The 17169-nt window shown below is 39.5% G+C and overlaps 1 protein-coding gene across 1 annotated transcript in view; it reads right to left on the bottom strand.

Moving 5' to 3' along the window:
* Window positions 1–17169, bottom strand: part of PMM1 (phosphomannomutase 1) — a 615734-nt gene that overhangs the window by 562081 nt on the left and 36484 nt on the right. The window contains exon 2 of the mRNA XM_044075615.1: window positions 10921–11038. Within this exon, the coding sequence (XP_043931550.1) occupies window positions 10921–11038 (118 nt within the window). The remainder of the gene's footprint in view (window positions 1–10920; window positions 11039–17169) is intronic.

Genomic DNA, 17169 nt, shown 5'->3' with positions numbered 1-17169 from the left:
CACTTTCCCCGGTCACCACTTTACAGTCTCCAATCTCCTTCAAACTGGCCCTCCTACATAAGATATAATCCACCTGTGTGCATCTTCCTCCACTCTTGTATGTCACCCTATGCTCCTCCCTCTTGTTAAAATATGTATTCACCACAGCCATGTCCATCCTTTTCGCAAAATCCACTAACATCTGACCTTCTGCATTCCTTTGTTTAACACAATACCTACCCATCACTTCCTCATCCCCCTCTGTTCCCTTCACCAACATGCTCATTGAAATCTGCTCCAATCACCACTCTCTCACCTTTGGGTACAGTTATCACCACTTCATCCAACTCACTCCAAAATTTTTCTTTCTCATCCATCGCACACCCAACTTGTGGAGCATATGCACTAACAACATTCATCATTACACCATCAATTTTCAGCTCATAAACATCACTCTATCCAACACTCTTTTCACCTCCAAAACACTTAGCATACTGTTCCTTCAGGATAACTCCTATGCCATTTCTCCTCCCATCCACACCATTATAAAACTATTTGAACCCACCTTCGATACACCTAGCCTTACTCATCTTCCATCTGGTCTCTTGCACACACAATATACCAATCTTCCCGCTGTCCATCATATCGGCTAGCTCTCTCCCTATACCAGTCATACTGCCAACATTCAAAGTTCCGACCCTCACTACCACAGTCCTAGCCTTTTTCCTCTCTTCCTGCCTTCGGCCATGCCTTCCGTGTCTTCTCCTCCTTCGGCCAACAGTAGCCCAATTTCCGCCAGCACCCTGTTGGCTAACAGTACTGGTGGTGGTCGTTGTTAACCTAGGCCTTGACCGATCCGGTATGTAAATATTTACTGATGTCCGCATTAATTATTTGGCAAAGTTTTAAACCGATGCCCTTCCTGATGCAACCCTCCCCATTATCCAGGCTTGGGGCCGGCACAAAGAAATGCACTGGCTTGAATGGCTCAAAGACAAAATTATTTTCTATCCTATACTCCCTCTAATAAGTGCCAGCCCAAAACTCGTCCAGATCCTAGGTGTTCTATGTTGGGTAACCCACTCCATATCACCTCAATCAATCCCACCCCAACTGTAGATGTTTAAAGGAGAAACAACTATGATTATTGACTTTACCTTTAATAATCACATTATTTACAGCTCTCATGTGCACAACTAAACCACAAAAAATAAACTCACTTTGGATGAACTCAGAATTAAATCTTTCGTAACAGTCAAACCTAGAGTTTCCAGAGCTAGATCCTATCTTCTACTATGTTTCTTGTACTCCTATTACCTCTTTTATAACCTGACCATACCACTTAAAATCAAACTAGAACAAGCACATAATAAAATAATTTGTTTTGCTGCTGATCACAGCAGTCAGATACACCACTATCTCTCCTCCATGATCTCATCTGGCTTAAATATAAACACTGCCTCACTTCTACAAAGTTATGCTTGATTGGCAAACTCTTCTGCTATTCAAACTGCCCACCACTATCTAAGGTTATTAACTGGAGGCTTCTTGGTGCAACCAGAAACAATATGCAGCCTTAGACAATCCTGTCACCAGCTGGTCCATATTCCCATATCCTTTGATTCATTCAGCAACTCAATGCTTTCCACCTACATTGATGAAATTTGGAATAAGTTTCCTCCTGCAGTAATACCAAAGACAAATGGACAATTAAATCCTTTCTGACCTATCAACTCAGTAACAACTGTAGCATCATCTGTGCGCTCCATTCCTTTACTAAGCTACAAGTACATAACCCTTGCTATGTAGCCCTCTTTCTATGCAACTGTTTTACTTATCAGCTAACTTAAACAATAATTGTAGCCATTTTCACTTGCAAGACTTGCTGTTAATTTATAAAATATTTGCACTAGAAAAAGTACTTCATGTAACATACAGATGAACATACTTTAATTTTTATGTTATTATGTTTAGGACTATGTTATACACATCTGCTGAATTATGCCTTCTGTATTATCTGCATGTCTACTGCATCTTGCTGGGTTTTTCCTTTCTTTTTTTTTTCTTAGTGCATGCAATGGTCTACCCAGCTGAGCAACCTTGACTAACAAATGTAAATAATCAATAAATAAAGAAACACACTAAACTAAAGCATGTTTCCTTGTGTAACTATGGATCACATGAAAGTTATATGACTTATAACCAAGAATGAAGTGAAAACACAAACAAAAATAAAACATAAAAAATGAACAGCACTCAAAACTAAGTACCTTCACCTACTCTATAGGCTTCATCAGAGTTGACCATAAAATTCAAAAAATCATTTAAGTAGTTTCAATTCAATGACAGCATAATCAATTAAATGATCTGTCTTTCTTAAAGTAACAAGCCCATGTAAACCCAAATCATTATGAACAATAAAGTCAATTAAATACAATAAAACACTAACTTATTATAAACAAAGTGGCATTAATATAAAAATATAACCTTGTAAATAATGATAATAATAATAATTTGTGCTTGTGTAAAAAACTGTTGTAAAAAATCATGTCTTCAAAAATGTGTGTCTTTAAAAATAGCATGTAGAGCATTGAAATATGTTGTAACACACTGTAAACAGCCCACATAATACTTCAAAGCTTAAATGAAACCAGCCCTAAGTTTAAGAACACCTATAATAGAAATACTGTCACTGATGCCAGGTTCCCTAGGGGCATCTAACTTAAGTTGCCACAGTGCCTCTTTGTAATCCAGCAGACTTTCACTGTCCACTCCCCTTTCATCCTCAGAAACTTTATCAACAACACAAAATATAAATCTCTTTAAACTGTTGCATTTTAAAGAACGTAAGAACAATGCGTTCTTTTTTTTATTTTTAATATCAGCACATTCTCTTCTATGCTCCTTCAGCTTTCTCACAGTTTTTTCTTTTTATGATAAATGGTAGAAAAAAGACTGTTTCTTATATTGTTTTTATATAAATAAACATCCAAAAAGGCAATCCAGTCACTGTGGTATTGCTAGGTGAATTTCAAAAAGAACCATTTGCTATTTAAATATTCCATGAACAGGGGGATCAAAGCTTCATCTCCATTCCAAACAATAAGCATATCATCTAAAAACTGAAAGTAGGAGACCACATGAGCAATAAAAGGGAAAGAAAACACAAATCTCTTTTCCCATAGCAACACCCAAAGCCTGACAAAACAATTTCCCTCAAAATAAATAAGGTTGTTGTGAAGAAACAATATCCATAAAATCAGTTAAGAAGTTTACCTTAGAGTTTGAAAGGTTGTCACTCTGACATAAAGCTTTGTTAAAAAACTTTAAACCTATATCATGTAGTATCACAAAAAAAAAAGTTGACAACATCAATAGTTAACAACAACGTACTAGTTCTGATTTCCAACAGATTGATCAACTCAAGCAAATTCCAACAATCTCGAAGAATATATGGATAGTTAGATAATATATGCTTAACAGTGCAAGTCAATCTAAGCTGCTATTGGCTCAGATTTAGACTCCTTTGCTGCTACAGTAGGTCTTGATGGGGGGGGGGATACCAAACATACAAGGAATGTATGTTTTTTTTTTCATTTTTAAAAACTCATACTCCTGCTGTGTGATAGTATCCTGACTCAGTGAGTGAAATAAAGCAAAATCAATTTTGGTGTATGTTACATTAAATTCATCCTTTGATATCCTCCCATATGTGTCACAATCATTCAATCAAGCATTTTAATTGATGGAACTTGTGTTCTGAGAGACTGCCTTCCAGACTACCTGCAAATATACAGTGCTGAGTATATTTTTTTGGCTATAGAGTTTGTTAATTGTTGCTTAGATCTCTGTTGAAACTGTTTTCTCCCTGTTCTGAGAGACTGATCTGCAAATATACAGAGCTGAGTATATTTGTTTGGTTTTAGAGTTTGTACTGTTAGTTGTTCCTTAGATCTCTGTTGAAAATGTTTGTCCCACCCACACTCCCTATTTTTGGCTTGTAGTTTAAATTTGGTGGCTTTTGCAATTGCCCATCCCACTGTAGATTTGATCTGGGACACTCCCCCAGTCCCATCTCTTTACCACATTCTACCTAATAAACTCTTTCTGCACTTGCTTTTAGTCCTTTTTAATTTAATTGCATTTTTTAAACTGTTTGGTCTAATATTGCTACATACTCAAGTCTCCTAGCTTGCACTGCATGTGAATTGTTTTTACTACTGTTTTTGCTACTTTTCTGTAAAAAAAAAAACTGTAAGCCTGTATCCTACCTTTCCTGTAAATAGTGTTCCAGACACAGATTTGCTGTATCCAGGACTGTATGTAAGCTTCTGAGCCCCCCAAGCCTTTCTGTGTTAGAGGGAAGCTTTCTAGCTTATCAGTGGGAGTAGTAAGCACTAGGTAACCTGTATACCACATAAGGAGTGGTTTTGGCCCAGAAATTGTAGTTATTGGCCGTTTGGGCAATCTCTTCCATCTCTCTCAACTTTCTGATTTGAAAGCCTGCATTTGCACTTGTTTCTGTCCTGTAACTCATCTAGTGCAGATACAGATTCTTAGTTTTAGCACTTAAATTTGTTTATTCATGCTCAGCACTTGTTCAGAACTTGTAAGCACTAAATAAGCTACTAATTACTATAGCACTCAATCTTCCTCATAACCTAGAGGAAAACAGTTTTTGCACTTACTTTTCTCACTTGCTTAGAGAAAAACAGCTCTTGTACTCATTTTCCTCACTTATCTAGAGGAAAATAGTTTTTTATTCAGGTATGTCCAAGGGTCAGCTCCCAGTGTTCTCTCCTGTCTATCTGATGAATCTGGGCATCTTGAGGCAATGTAGAAATTGCCTCATGTACACAGACAACCCTCTCCTCCTACCACCCAACAGTACAACCTGTGAGAGATCACTTATGTAGCCAAACTGGAGGTAAAGCTCTCTCCAACCAAGACTGAACTTGACAGTCATGAGGAGAAGGTAAACATCTGCACCACACCACACTCATCACATAGTCTCACTAAATCTACACCACCACAATCCACACACAGTAACACAAAAACATTCACGGAGGCTCTCAATAATAATCTGTCTAAGCAACAGAGACCTCCAAAGCAGAAACGCAAGCAACCTCCATCCCCCAACACAACCCAAATGACACATAGCCCACAGACTTAGTGTGCCACTCAACCACAGCCAATAAGGCAAAACAACGTACCCAACACACTAGTCATAGGTGACTCTATAGTCAGGCACACTGATGTCCCACTCACCAGGCTAAACAAGGAGAAGGTTACTGTCAGCTGCCTGTCGGGTGCCAAGATCCGCCACATAACCCACGCACTCAGGTCACTCCACAACAAGTACAAATATGACTCTCTCATTGTCCATGTTGGTATGAATGACCTGAGACGTACCTCACTGGACTACATGAAAAGAGACATGGAAGAGCTCTCCGATCTTGTAGCCCAGGCAGGTATGACCCTAGCCCTGAGTAGCATTCTGCCATCGCCCCGAATGATACCACAGTACAAGGACAAAATGATTGATTTCAACAATTGGCTAAGGTTCTGGTGTCAATCTAAGGGGATCCAGTATCTGTCTGCCTGGGACGACATGGTCTACAGACCATGATGCTTTGCCAGAGATGGCCTGCACCTGTCACCCCTGGGATTCCGGATACTGGCTAAGGCTCTTGCTGCCCCTATAGTGCCTTTTTAGGCAAGATTCAAATAACAAATTCTCCACTATAACAGGAACAGGCAAGCAAAACCTGAGAGTAATGCTACTCAATGCTAGAAGTCTAAATCTCAAAATGCACTCACTCGAGGCACTCCTTAAAATGGAGAACATCGATATCTGTCCAGTGAGTGAGACCTGGTTCAAGGCTCCAGAGAGCACCCCTGCACTACCAGGCTATAACTCATACCACACTTTTTGGCCATGTAACCTGGACCGAAACACCAAAGTTGGAGGTGTGTCCATATTCATTAAGGATATCCACACCTCCAGGCTAGTTGCTCAGCATAATGCATCTGAGGTTATGCAAGTGCAACTAACTCTGGGCAAAACTGTAATCCAAATTGTAGCTTGCTACAGATCCCCCACCATGCCCCAGGATTTCCACTCCTCTTTTCTTGATGTACTGGAAAATATTATGGTTCAACCAAACACCCTAATAATGGGCGACTTCAACTACCCCACCATTAACTGGGAAAACTACTCTTGTACCAACTTCTTAGCTCAAAGGTTTCTGGAATTCATAAACTCCAATGCCCTGGATCAACTTATCCACACCCCCAACCCCACCAGGGGCAACAATATCCTAGACCTAGTCATTACCAGCATGAGTGACCGGTGTTCCACACCTGAAGTCAATTCCTCGTTGGTCCGATCCGACCATAAGCTAATCACGCTTGATATTCACATCCCGCCCCCACCCCCCATTAAGGAAACCACAGTAAATAATTTCTCCAAAGCCAACTTCATGCTTCTTAAGACAGAAGTGATGAACTTCATGACACCCATGCAGATGGACAATACAGTTACAACTGCTGAATCCTACACAAATGCACTCTATAAGCACTTACATGAGTGCATGGATCGTGCTATCCCAAACAGAACCAAGATGCTATCCTCCAAAAAAAATGAAGCCAATCTGGTGGTCCCCTGCCATAAACAAACTGTACAACAGAAGAAAGAAACTGTTGCAAAAGAGAGTAAAATCCCATGAGTGGAGGAGCTCCCTGGTCAGCCTCAGTAAGAAGCTGAGATCCCTTATAAGATCCTCCAAAGCTAGCTACGAAAACAAAATTGCCACTAATTATAAGGACAACCACAAAGCATTTTATAGCTGTGTCAAGAATCTCGATGGCAATACCCAGATCTGCTCTGAGTTACAGCACAAAGACACGAAAATTACAGAACCAACTGATATTGCCAACATCCTGACAGATAGGTTCAGTGCTAACTGTACCCCCCCCCCATCCCCTAAAGGGCCCATATTTATACAGGAAGAATGCAGAGTCCCTGTAATCACAACTACACAGGTAAAAGCTGCACTCCCTAAAGCCAAAAACACAACATCCATGGGACCAGACAACATCCCAGGCTGCATTTTACACGAACTTCAGAACGAACTGGCTCCCCACTTAAGCACCATGTTTAATAATAGCCTCGCATCAGGCTTTGTGCCCACTGAATGGTGCACAGCAACAGTTATCCCACTCCTCAAAAGGGGAGCCACCACTTATCCTGGGAACTATCGACCTATTAGCCTGACGAGCCTGGTCTGCAAGGCCATGGAACTCATAAACAAAGACATTGGTAACCTCCAAACTCTGGATCCCACCCAGTTCGGGTTTGTGAAAGGCAGATCATGCCTCCTGAACCTGATCGACTTCTTTGAGGCAATCACCAAAGCCGTAGATGAGGGTAAGGTGGTTCACACAGCCTATCTTGACCTTGCCAAGGCTTTCGACACCATCCTCCATTCTGGAATTATAGCTAAACTCACTAAACTAGGTATAAATCCCTACATCACAAGATGGGTTGCCAACTGGCTCACTGACATAACCCGCACTGTAAAAGTTGCAGACTCCAAATCTGACCTCAAAGCAGTGACAAGTGGAGTAGCGCAGGGTTCCATCTTGGGACCTCTCCTGTTTGATATCTACTTCTCTGAAGTACAGGCTAACACAGAAGGCCTCTGGCTAATGAAGTTCGCAGATGACTGCAAACTAGGAGCCATAGTCAAGTCCCCAAATGATGTGGACATCCTACAGAAGGGCCTCGCTGAGACAGATGCCTGATGTCAGAGCCATGGCCTCAAGCTCAATGCAAAAAAGTGCAGTGTCATCCCCTTTGGTAAAAACTCTGTACCCATGAACTACCACATAGGTAGCAATCTACTCAACACTGAATGTGTGATAAGAGACCTTGGGACCCAGGTGGACAGTAGTCTCTCCTTTGATAGTCACATCGCCACAGTAGTCAGGAAGTCCTTCTATGTGGCATACCTCATCATAAAAGGGTTCTCATCCAGGAAAAAAGAGGTCATTGTTCCCCTCTACTTGACATTCATTAGACCCATTATAGAGTACAACACCCCTTTTGGAATGTACCTCACAAGACATCTGCAGCAGCTGGAAAGGCCACAGAAGTACCTCACAAAGAGGATTACTGGCCTCAAATAAATGCCCTGCACTGACCGCCTCAAAAAACTACAGCTTTACTCCGTAGCATATTGCCTACTCAGAGGTGATCTCTGCCTAACATATAAAACTATGTCAAACCCAGAGCTGTTGGACATGCTACACCTAAAGAAATCCCAATCCCTCCGAGCTACACGCTCTAGGGACCTAAACCTTGTCACCACAATAAACAGGACATGCTGCAGGGATAGATTCCTGTCCCAGAGACTTCCCATACTCTGGAACAGGCTACCCATCTATGTCAAGCAAAGTTCTTCATTAGCACTCTTCAAGAAAAATCTTGATGAGTGGTTGGGAAATAGGAAATACAGCCCGGGGATCACTTCTGTGTCTCTGCTCGACAGTGGCACAGGAAAATAACTTTTTTGGGTGGCATAAGCCAGGGAACCTTGTTGGCTAGGCTTACGTAGGCCCTTGGGCCGATAGCCTAGTACCTACCTATGAACCTATAAATATAGCAGACATTTTACATGAGTAGTCGGGCTGATTCACAATAACTGGCCCCCCCACCTTTGTCAGGCTTTATAACTCTAATGTCTCGGTTGTATGTCAATTCACAAACAGCAGCCTGTTCTTCTTGTGTTAAGTTGTCCAAACACACCCTAGGTTTCAGAAAGTAGCTCATGATCTAATTTTCACAAAATTGATCAAATACTGAAACACTAGGGTTTGAAGGGGGGATAAAAATGCTTTTTTTTTCTTTTTAACTCTATAGAACATGGAGGGCTAGAGTTAAAAAAATAGCTTCAAATTCAAATTTCTGGTAAATAATTTTAAATTAATCAACAATTTTGCTGCATCAGTCTTAAAATGAGTTACAAACATGAATCCCTTACACAATAGGGAATGGTGGGCTGAAGTTAATGAAACAAAACTTAAATTAAAAATGTTAAAATCACTAACAATACTATCACAAACATACGAGTGGGCAGCCAAGCTCAAAACTTTGTGCGTTTTTTTCCCTCAGTTGTTGCACTTGTTTTTCCTACCCTCGCCTTTTGATTGTATATCCATGGTTCTCCCCAGGGAGGTATAAGGGGTCAGTCGAGTTGGAAAATCCCCTCTTTGTTGAACCAATCTCTCAGACCTCCTAAGTGGAGAGTAATACAAAAATTCATCATCATGATCAATCTCTAAGGGTAAATTGGAACAAACAGGGTTGAAATGACTATTAAAATCAAAGATCAGATAAAAGTTCTTAACCTTAGGAGGTGCAAGATAAGCACATTTTTCAGCATAATCCTGAGAATCTCTCAACAGTTTATGTTGTTCCCTTTCTAAGTTTTTTGAGTAAATGTATCTAAATTATGGTCAACTCTGATGAAGCCTACTGAGTAGGTGAACGTGCTTCATTTGTGACAAATAAACTTTATTGAAATTTATAGAGGCTATAATTGACTTTCTGGCTGACACAGTCATCCTCCAAAAGGGTCTCACTGAGACGGATACCTGGTGTCAAAATCATGGCCTCAAGCTAAATGCCAAAACGTACATAGTCATCCCCTTTGGAAAAAACAAAGTACCCACAAACTACCACATAGGTGGTAGTCCCCTAAATATGGAAGACGTAATAAGGGATCTGGGGACCCAAGCAGATAGTAATCGCACCTTTGATAATCACATTGCCAAAGTGGTTAGAAAATCCTTCTAAGTGGCCCACCTAATCGCAAAAGGGTTCGCATCCAGATCAAAAGAGGTCAATGTGCCCCACTACTCATCACTCATCAGACCCATCAGAGTACAACGCCCCATTTGGGATGTACCTTACAAAACACCTGCAACAGTTGGAAAGACCACAGAAGTACCTCATCAAGAGGATCACTGGCCTCAAACAGATGCCCTATACAGCTCGACTGAAGAAACTCCAGCTGTACTCGGTTGCATACTGCCTACTCAGAGGTGATCTCTGCCTGACATACAAGGCCATGTACAACCCAGAATTGATGGACATGTTCCACCTAAAGAAAACCTTATCCCCTCGAGCCACATGCTCTAGGGATCTAAACCTCACCACAACAATAAATAGGACATGCTGGAGGGATAGATTCCTGTCCCAGAGATTTCCCATGCTTTGGAACAAGATTCCAATCTACATTAGGCAGATCTCCTCGCTAACACTCTTCAAAAGAAACCTTGATGAGTGGATGGGAAACAGAAAGTTTACTCCGGGGATCACTTCAGTGGCTGTGCTGGACAGAGGCACAGGGAACTAATCTAGGGGGGCGGCGAAAGCCAATACATACTTGCTAGGCTTATAAATGTCTTTGGGCAGATAGCTTAGTACCTACCTATGAACATATCTGGGAGTGCTGTTCATTTTTCATTTTTTATTTTTTATAGTTGTTAAGTTATATGACTTGTTCAAGGCCACATGTTATATGAGCAGGGTCTATGGTACTCAAACCCTGGTGGGAAAATTCACAGCTGAGATCTTGAAACCACAGCAATAATTGTTCACTAACACATCTCAGATTAACTAAGAGTAGCATTTAATGTAAACTTACCTTATATACAAATGTGCATCCCAAAAGGTTAATTAAGCTTTTACAAATTGTTCACTTTGTGCTCTTTTCCACATAACATATGGCAAAAAATAGGCTTAAAATGAGAGATTAAATAGTGGGACAGCTCTGCATTTGTGCAAGAATTAAGCTGTGAATATTTCTGTATGCAAATTATCCTCTGACTGTAATGAATGACTTAAAAATACAACATTACATTCTTATGACTTACCATCATCACCGTCTCCCAGCTGTTCTGCAATCTTGGAGTAGTCAGATCCTCCCACCAAACCAATCTTCACCTTGCGTCTCAGTGACTGGAGGAATCTATCAGTCTTGGGATCAATTTTCTAGAGTTAGAACAGGAAAAACATGAGAATATGTCCTCTTCTCAAAACACAACTCTTGTTATTAAAGCATCATGCCTTTAGTATGCTCATTATTTATGCAAATACACTGAAAGCTGTATCTTACCTTTTAACCATAAATAAGCAAAATCATGAATGTCAACAATTAAAAATTATGCTCTGGGATCAAGATATAATCATCCTCTTGTTTTCTTCAATTATTAATAATTATTTTCATGCTTACGGCTTGATTTAAGAAACTATGGTTTCCAGGTCAACACAAATAAAGAAAGCAGCCATGCAAACAAATCTGTTTTTGTACACAAAACAGATTATGATGCCATCTTTGTTGGCATAGTGATTTAAAGTCCTAGCAATGACCAAGGTGACCCAGGTTCGATCAGTGTTCTGGGTACCTGATACAGCTAGCAAGAGAAATGAAGCATTCATCTTTCCTTTGGGCAGGAGGAGGATGCATGCCTATAACAGACAGTCCCACAGTAGAGTCCCTGATGGAGACTGGAGACTATGTGGGATCACTGACTTGGGGGGGGGGCACTCATGACAGCAACACTATCCAAGTTTTGGTGCTACCCTGAGAGGTACAAATGAGCCATGTGGCTCTCACTTCTTGGGGAAAAAATAGGCTTATAGTGCCAGTAGACAGGGAGGCTTAATAGTAGTGGAAGGGCAGAGCAAAAAAATATGCTAACTAGTCTTTTAAATTTGTTTTTTCAGGGTACCAATAATGCTATATAATTTACTTCTACACCTAATAAATTTTTTAACAGCTCCTTAGGTAGAACTGTCAGTTGCAACAAGCCCTAGTTCACCACAGAATCTGCATGTGATTCAAGCACAAGGGGGACACTGTTAGGTTTCCACAAGTATTTCCTGTGTTCATTGTAGAATACATCTTACTTTTCTGGTGGGCTATGTAGCACAGTCTGCAGTCTTTTTAATAAGAATTATATTTTTGTTACTTACAAAATAACACAGCAAAGTGAACAGAACAAATGACAAGCCAAATTATGTATATTCAAAGACATAACAGAACAAAAGCATTACATTTCCATCGCTAAAAGTGATAACATATAACTAACATAAAACAGCACATATAAGACATAAATAATAGATTACTGGAGCAACATTAATGCTAACCACAAAAAGTGCAGTGAAACAGGAATAAACCAAGGAAAGACCAAAAATTTTTAAAATTGTTAATCCAAATGTTAATAAGCACTTCTGTCCTCAAACACAGAGGAATTCATCAGAACAAATATTGCAATTTTTATGGTTAATATTGTTTTTTTGTGAAGTACTGTCCTGGATTTTGACATTAATGTTCTTTGTAACAAACATTTGTATAGATAAGATATAGGTCATAGTCATCCACCATGAGCAGGTTGGTAGTTGACCCTGGCATCCCAGGTGAGAATATCTGTACATTTAGGCAACCACAGAAGATGTTAGAGCAATCATTCATGTAACAAAGTTAGATTCCTCCACAGGTCATGAACAACACCTGTTATCTATGTAAAACTTTCTGTAAATACTTCCATAAGGAAAATGCTTGACTGATAAAGGAGCATTATGCTGTGAGAGAAGTTTCTTCTCTATTCATCCATCTTGGGTTAACAAAGAATTTGACCCAAGCTGAAGTTATACCTGTTAAATAATAATATTCAGTTGAACAACATGCACAAGTACACCAAGAACTTGTTGAAATTATCTATTAAGAAAGACCACAGAATACGAATAGACTTACACTCAAAAAATGTGAAATGCATCAGCTATAGAATCACTCTTAGTCCATATGTAGTTAGGCAATGTTAATTGCCCCATAGCAAGTAGCATGTGAGAAATTAGGTATGAAATGTGTAAAAACACAAATTGGTGGTGCATGAATTTAGAATAGGCTAAAATTTGGTAAACATTACCCCAAACTCTTACCAATCTGGATATATTTATTTTTGTTAATCATGACAGTCAACAGTGTGAGACTGTAAGTGGAATTTACAACTGAGTTACAGAAAACAAAGGGAAATACTTATTTTTATGTAATTCAGCCGTGATGAAATCAGCTTAAATTTGTTGTATTCAAAAGTGAAGATTATAGAAATTGAGGCAACTGCTATCCTGACTGGGTTTAGTTGTGAAGTAGCACTTTTATTTAAATTAAATACCAGTGACCTTCATTTCAGCAATTACAATTAGAAGGTTATCACATTCTGTAGTTTATGAACCAGCCACCATCATTTTCTCCATATCCAATCATACATACTCTGGAGTACATGAAAGAAAAAAAAGATCACAGCTGCAAATCTAGAATAATGAAGGCTCTACAATACCCAAAAGTTATGCTTAATGTATATGACACATAGTAATACAACAGAAACCAAAGCGAACAAGAGGTAATCAATAAACTGGGAAAGCCACACGCAACCAGTTAATACCAAAGCGCAAATATGTATCGCCAACATGCACAGGCACCACCAAAGTAAGATGGCATATGTATATGAAGAACAGGAAAATAACACTGGGAGGTTATGTCACATGACAGAAGTGAAGTATGAAATATGTGACACATAAATAAGGGTACACTTGGACTCATTCTATAAACAACAATATTTTCTGAGACAATTCTAAACATTTTAACAACTCATACAAGTACCCTGCACTACACTGCCACCCCAACACTGCCCTATCACAGTAGTGACAGAACTGAGTATCCTCTCACTTAACCTCAGTTTTCAATGTTGTAGAGCCTCATAGAAAGCAGATATACTGGTGTGTCACAGCACCTGAGCATCTCAGTGGATACAGTACTGTAGCTCCTCCTGATGCAAAGCACAGACTCCTGGGACATGACAGTGAATAGCCTCCACCTCTGATGCAGCATCACCCATTGTTTTCAGTGTACTGGCTTGTGCTGTTCTCTTTGTAGAACTTACCCTACACCTGTATTGCACAATAAGAATCAGCTAGCACTTTTTGCTGAGAACTAATTGGTGCTATTCATTAATGACTACATCAGGCTAAAGGCAGGCAAACTGATGAAACAGCAGACATCTGACAATTATGCTTAGACTAAATCACCTGACTGCTTTTCTTTTGGTTAGTGCTTGTTCACCTTTTTTTTTTTTTTTTTTTTTTAATTTTACTTGCAGTTTTGAGCCCAGATCCAAATCATACAAGCTGATCATGCCATTACTCTTTTACTCATAAGCACATCAACCCACTCCTCATTCTATCCCTAGCAGTGGCAACAAACAGGACAGTGGTGCATGGGAATGCAAGAAATGTCCCAGAATTCCTGCTGAGCATACCTCTCAATTTCTTAACACAAGAAATATGGACAAAGCCAAAATAACTGGGGACAAAGGCATCAAAATAGGGACACATTTTAAACATTGCTTTTATAAACTTAGAAAGTTGCTAGAATAAAAGGTTTTGCATTACGTGCATTTTTTTGAAGGATATGAAATCTGAGACTGACATTACTTAGTGAATTCAATCCTCACTGATTAGCCAGAAAACTAAAAATTTAATGAAGAACAGACCAAAAATATGAGGCAAAAATCTGGACACTCTACCAAAATCTGGGCAGTTGAGAGGTATGCTGCTGAGGCTTCTCGGAGTGTTGAGCCCCCTCCCCATACTTCTTATGCAATCTCCAGCATGGGTCCTCTGGTCATTACTGCTACAATTACTACTACTGTGGTATAAATGGATATCATCTTTACCTCTCCCTATTATGAGATGGCTCCAACCTCACAGTTCCTCCTTCTCCATTGCAGACCGAGTTTTTAACCATTTACACTAGGTTCCTTGCCTCACAAGTATGCTGGCTATCATTCATGATTTAATCATTTAGAAGACTGGCTCCAAGTAATTCTACATATATAAGTATTCTAGTGGTGGCAACAAAATATGCATGGCAAATGCATACCTCATTGTTGTTCCTCAGACTCTGATAGTGTGGGCTCATTGGACTGCTGTGCACCAAAGAAATGTCCTACATTCTGTTCTGCACATTAGCTCATACATTCTGCATAAATACAACCTTACTTTATCCAAGAGGTTCCACATTACTTACAACAGCCAGACAGATACAGTCTCATGTACATAATTTGTTGAGAAGCATGGACAGTACGACAGAGTCATGCTGTTGTGCACATGGTGTGAAAAGGCCATCAGCTTATGATATGAACAGATTTAACACTCCTTCTCAAAATGAGGGACAATACGGCTAGTAAAATGTCATTAAGACTTTCAGCTGGAGCAAATTAATTAAGCTTCAGAATTAAAGGTGCAATGCACTCTCCCCCATAGATGATGGAGTGCAAGGACAAGGAAAATTTGGCACATGCTTCTCTTTCACAATGTGCATAGGAGCTTGTGGTTGGCATTATTTTTGATTTAAGCAGTCACTTGTGCCCAATGAATTTTATGCACAATCCCCTGCTTCACAGGTGAGACTCTAAAAACTGGATCCAGTGCAGGTAGGAACTGGTATCAAATAAGTAAATAAAAAAATGAGCATTGGGCAGCAATATTTAGATTCTGTTTGGTACAGCTGTAGTAGCAACATATATATATGTATACAAGTCATTAACAGTGGATGACAGTACTTTTTATATTACAGCAGATATGAGATTGTTTACAGGAAGATAGGCTGTTCTTGTTTGATATTTGTCACTTTGCAACCAATCAACCAATAAATATTGTGTGCTGTTAATGTACAAATCCATCCCCACTACACACACACACACACACATACACACACACACACACACACACACACACACACACACACACACACACACACGCACACGCATGCACACGCACGCACACACACAAACACACGTGCACACACACACACACACACACACACACACACAAACATACCTATAAACACAACATACCAAGGCAAAGAACTATTGTTCTTACCAATACTGGCACAAACTAGAACAGGAATCATTATCAGCATACATCAGTACATGGATCTTATTTCCATGTAGTGACCGTATGTACTGTGATCACTTTGGGCTTACCATTGCACTATACCCAAATACCTTGCCATGTCAGCCAAAGTATCGTGGAAATACAACAGTCATTTCACTCTTTATATACTCAAGTGTTTAACAGTGGAGTGGTAGGCTGACTAAAATAATGAAACTGTTTCACCAACCATGCAGCAGACAAATTGCAGTCACACTGCAACAGTGGACAAGGCCTAACAACATCCAGCATACAAAAGGAAACAAAAAAGGGAGGAGGATCAGAAAGAGAGATAATGCAATGACAATGTAAATGGGATTCTGTCATCCACTACTATGGTTAGTAGCACAACCAAATTATCTTATTTCATCACTTTTCATGTTCTCAGTTATTTACAATTAACAGTTAAAATACCAAACAATGATTCTGAATGTAAACTGGCTGTCTTCATCAACACACCTTGGAGCGCACCAGAAGCAAAGCTTCCTGTTTTCTTGGATAAGTATTCTAATGCATAATATTTGGTGAAAGAGTGAACTGAAGGCCAAACAACCGCTTTACATGTTCTACTAATGCTGCATCTTGAAAGAAGGCTCTTGATGCAGGAAAAACTCTATTTGAAGGTGCTCAAATGGTTCCTGAAAGGCTTACCAACTGTGTTAAAACAAAAATAATCAATATAACTAGCAATCCAGTCTGAAACTGATTAGTTAGCATAAGGGCACATTAATTTCTAACTTATTAGAAATTAAAAAGACAAATAACTGACAAATAACCCCACCTCATGCTAAACCATCCTATAGGACAATCTCAACTAACCTCTGTATATATTTCTACCCTTACTGCCTGACTTTTTTTCTCCTCCTCCCTACCCTTGCTGCCCTTTACTGCCTGACTTTTCCCTCCTTCCCCCTACCTCTTGCTACACTATCCTATGTGACGCTCACAACTTACCTCACTATCACATTGGTCCTTTTACTCATGAGCTTAACTCTCTCCCTTGCTTGAAAAATTTGTGAATTTTTATCTGAAGATGGAACTATGAATATGTTTCTCTTAATGTACTATATTGAATGTACTATCATTATAATATATAATGTGAACTGTGTATGGTATTTATATTGAATGTA

The sequence above is a fragment of the Protopterus annectens genome, chromosome 1.part1, assembly GCF_019279795.1.
Source record: "Protopterus annectens isolate FY-2018-M chromosome 1.part1, PAN1.0, whole genome shotgun sequence".
Lineage (NCBI taxonomy): Eukaryota > Metazoa > Chordata > Ceratodontiformes > Protopteridae > Protopterus > Protopterus annectens.
Note: the sequence above shows the minus strand (reverse complement) of the source record. Positions and strands in the feature narration are given on the sequence as shown.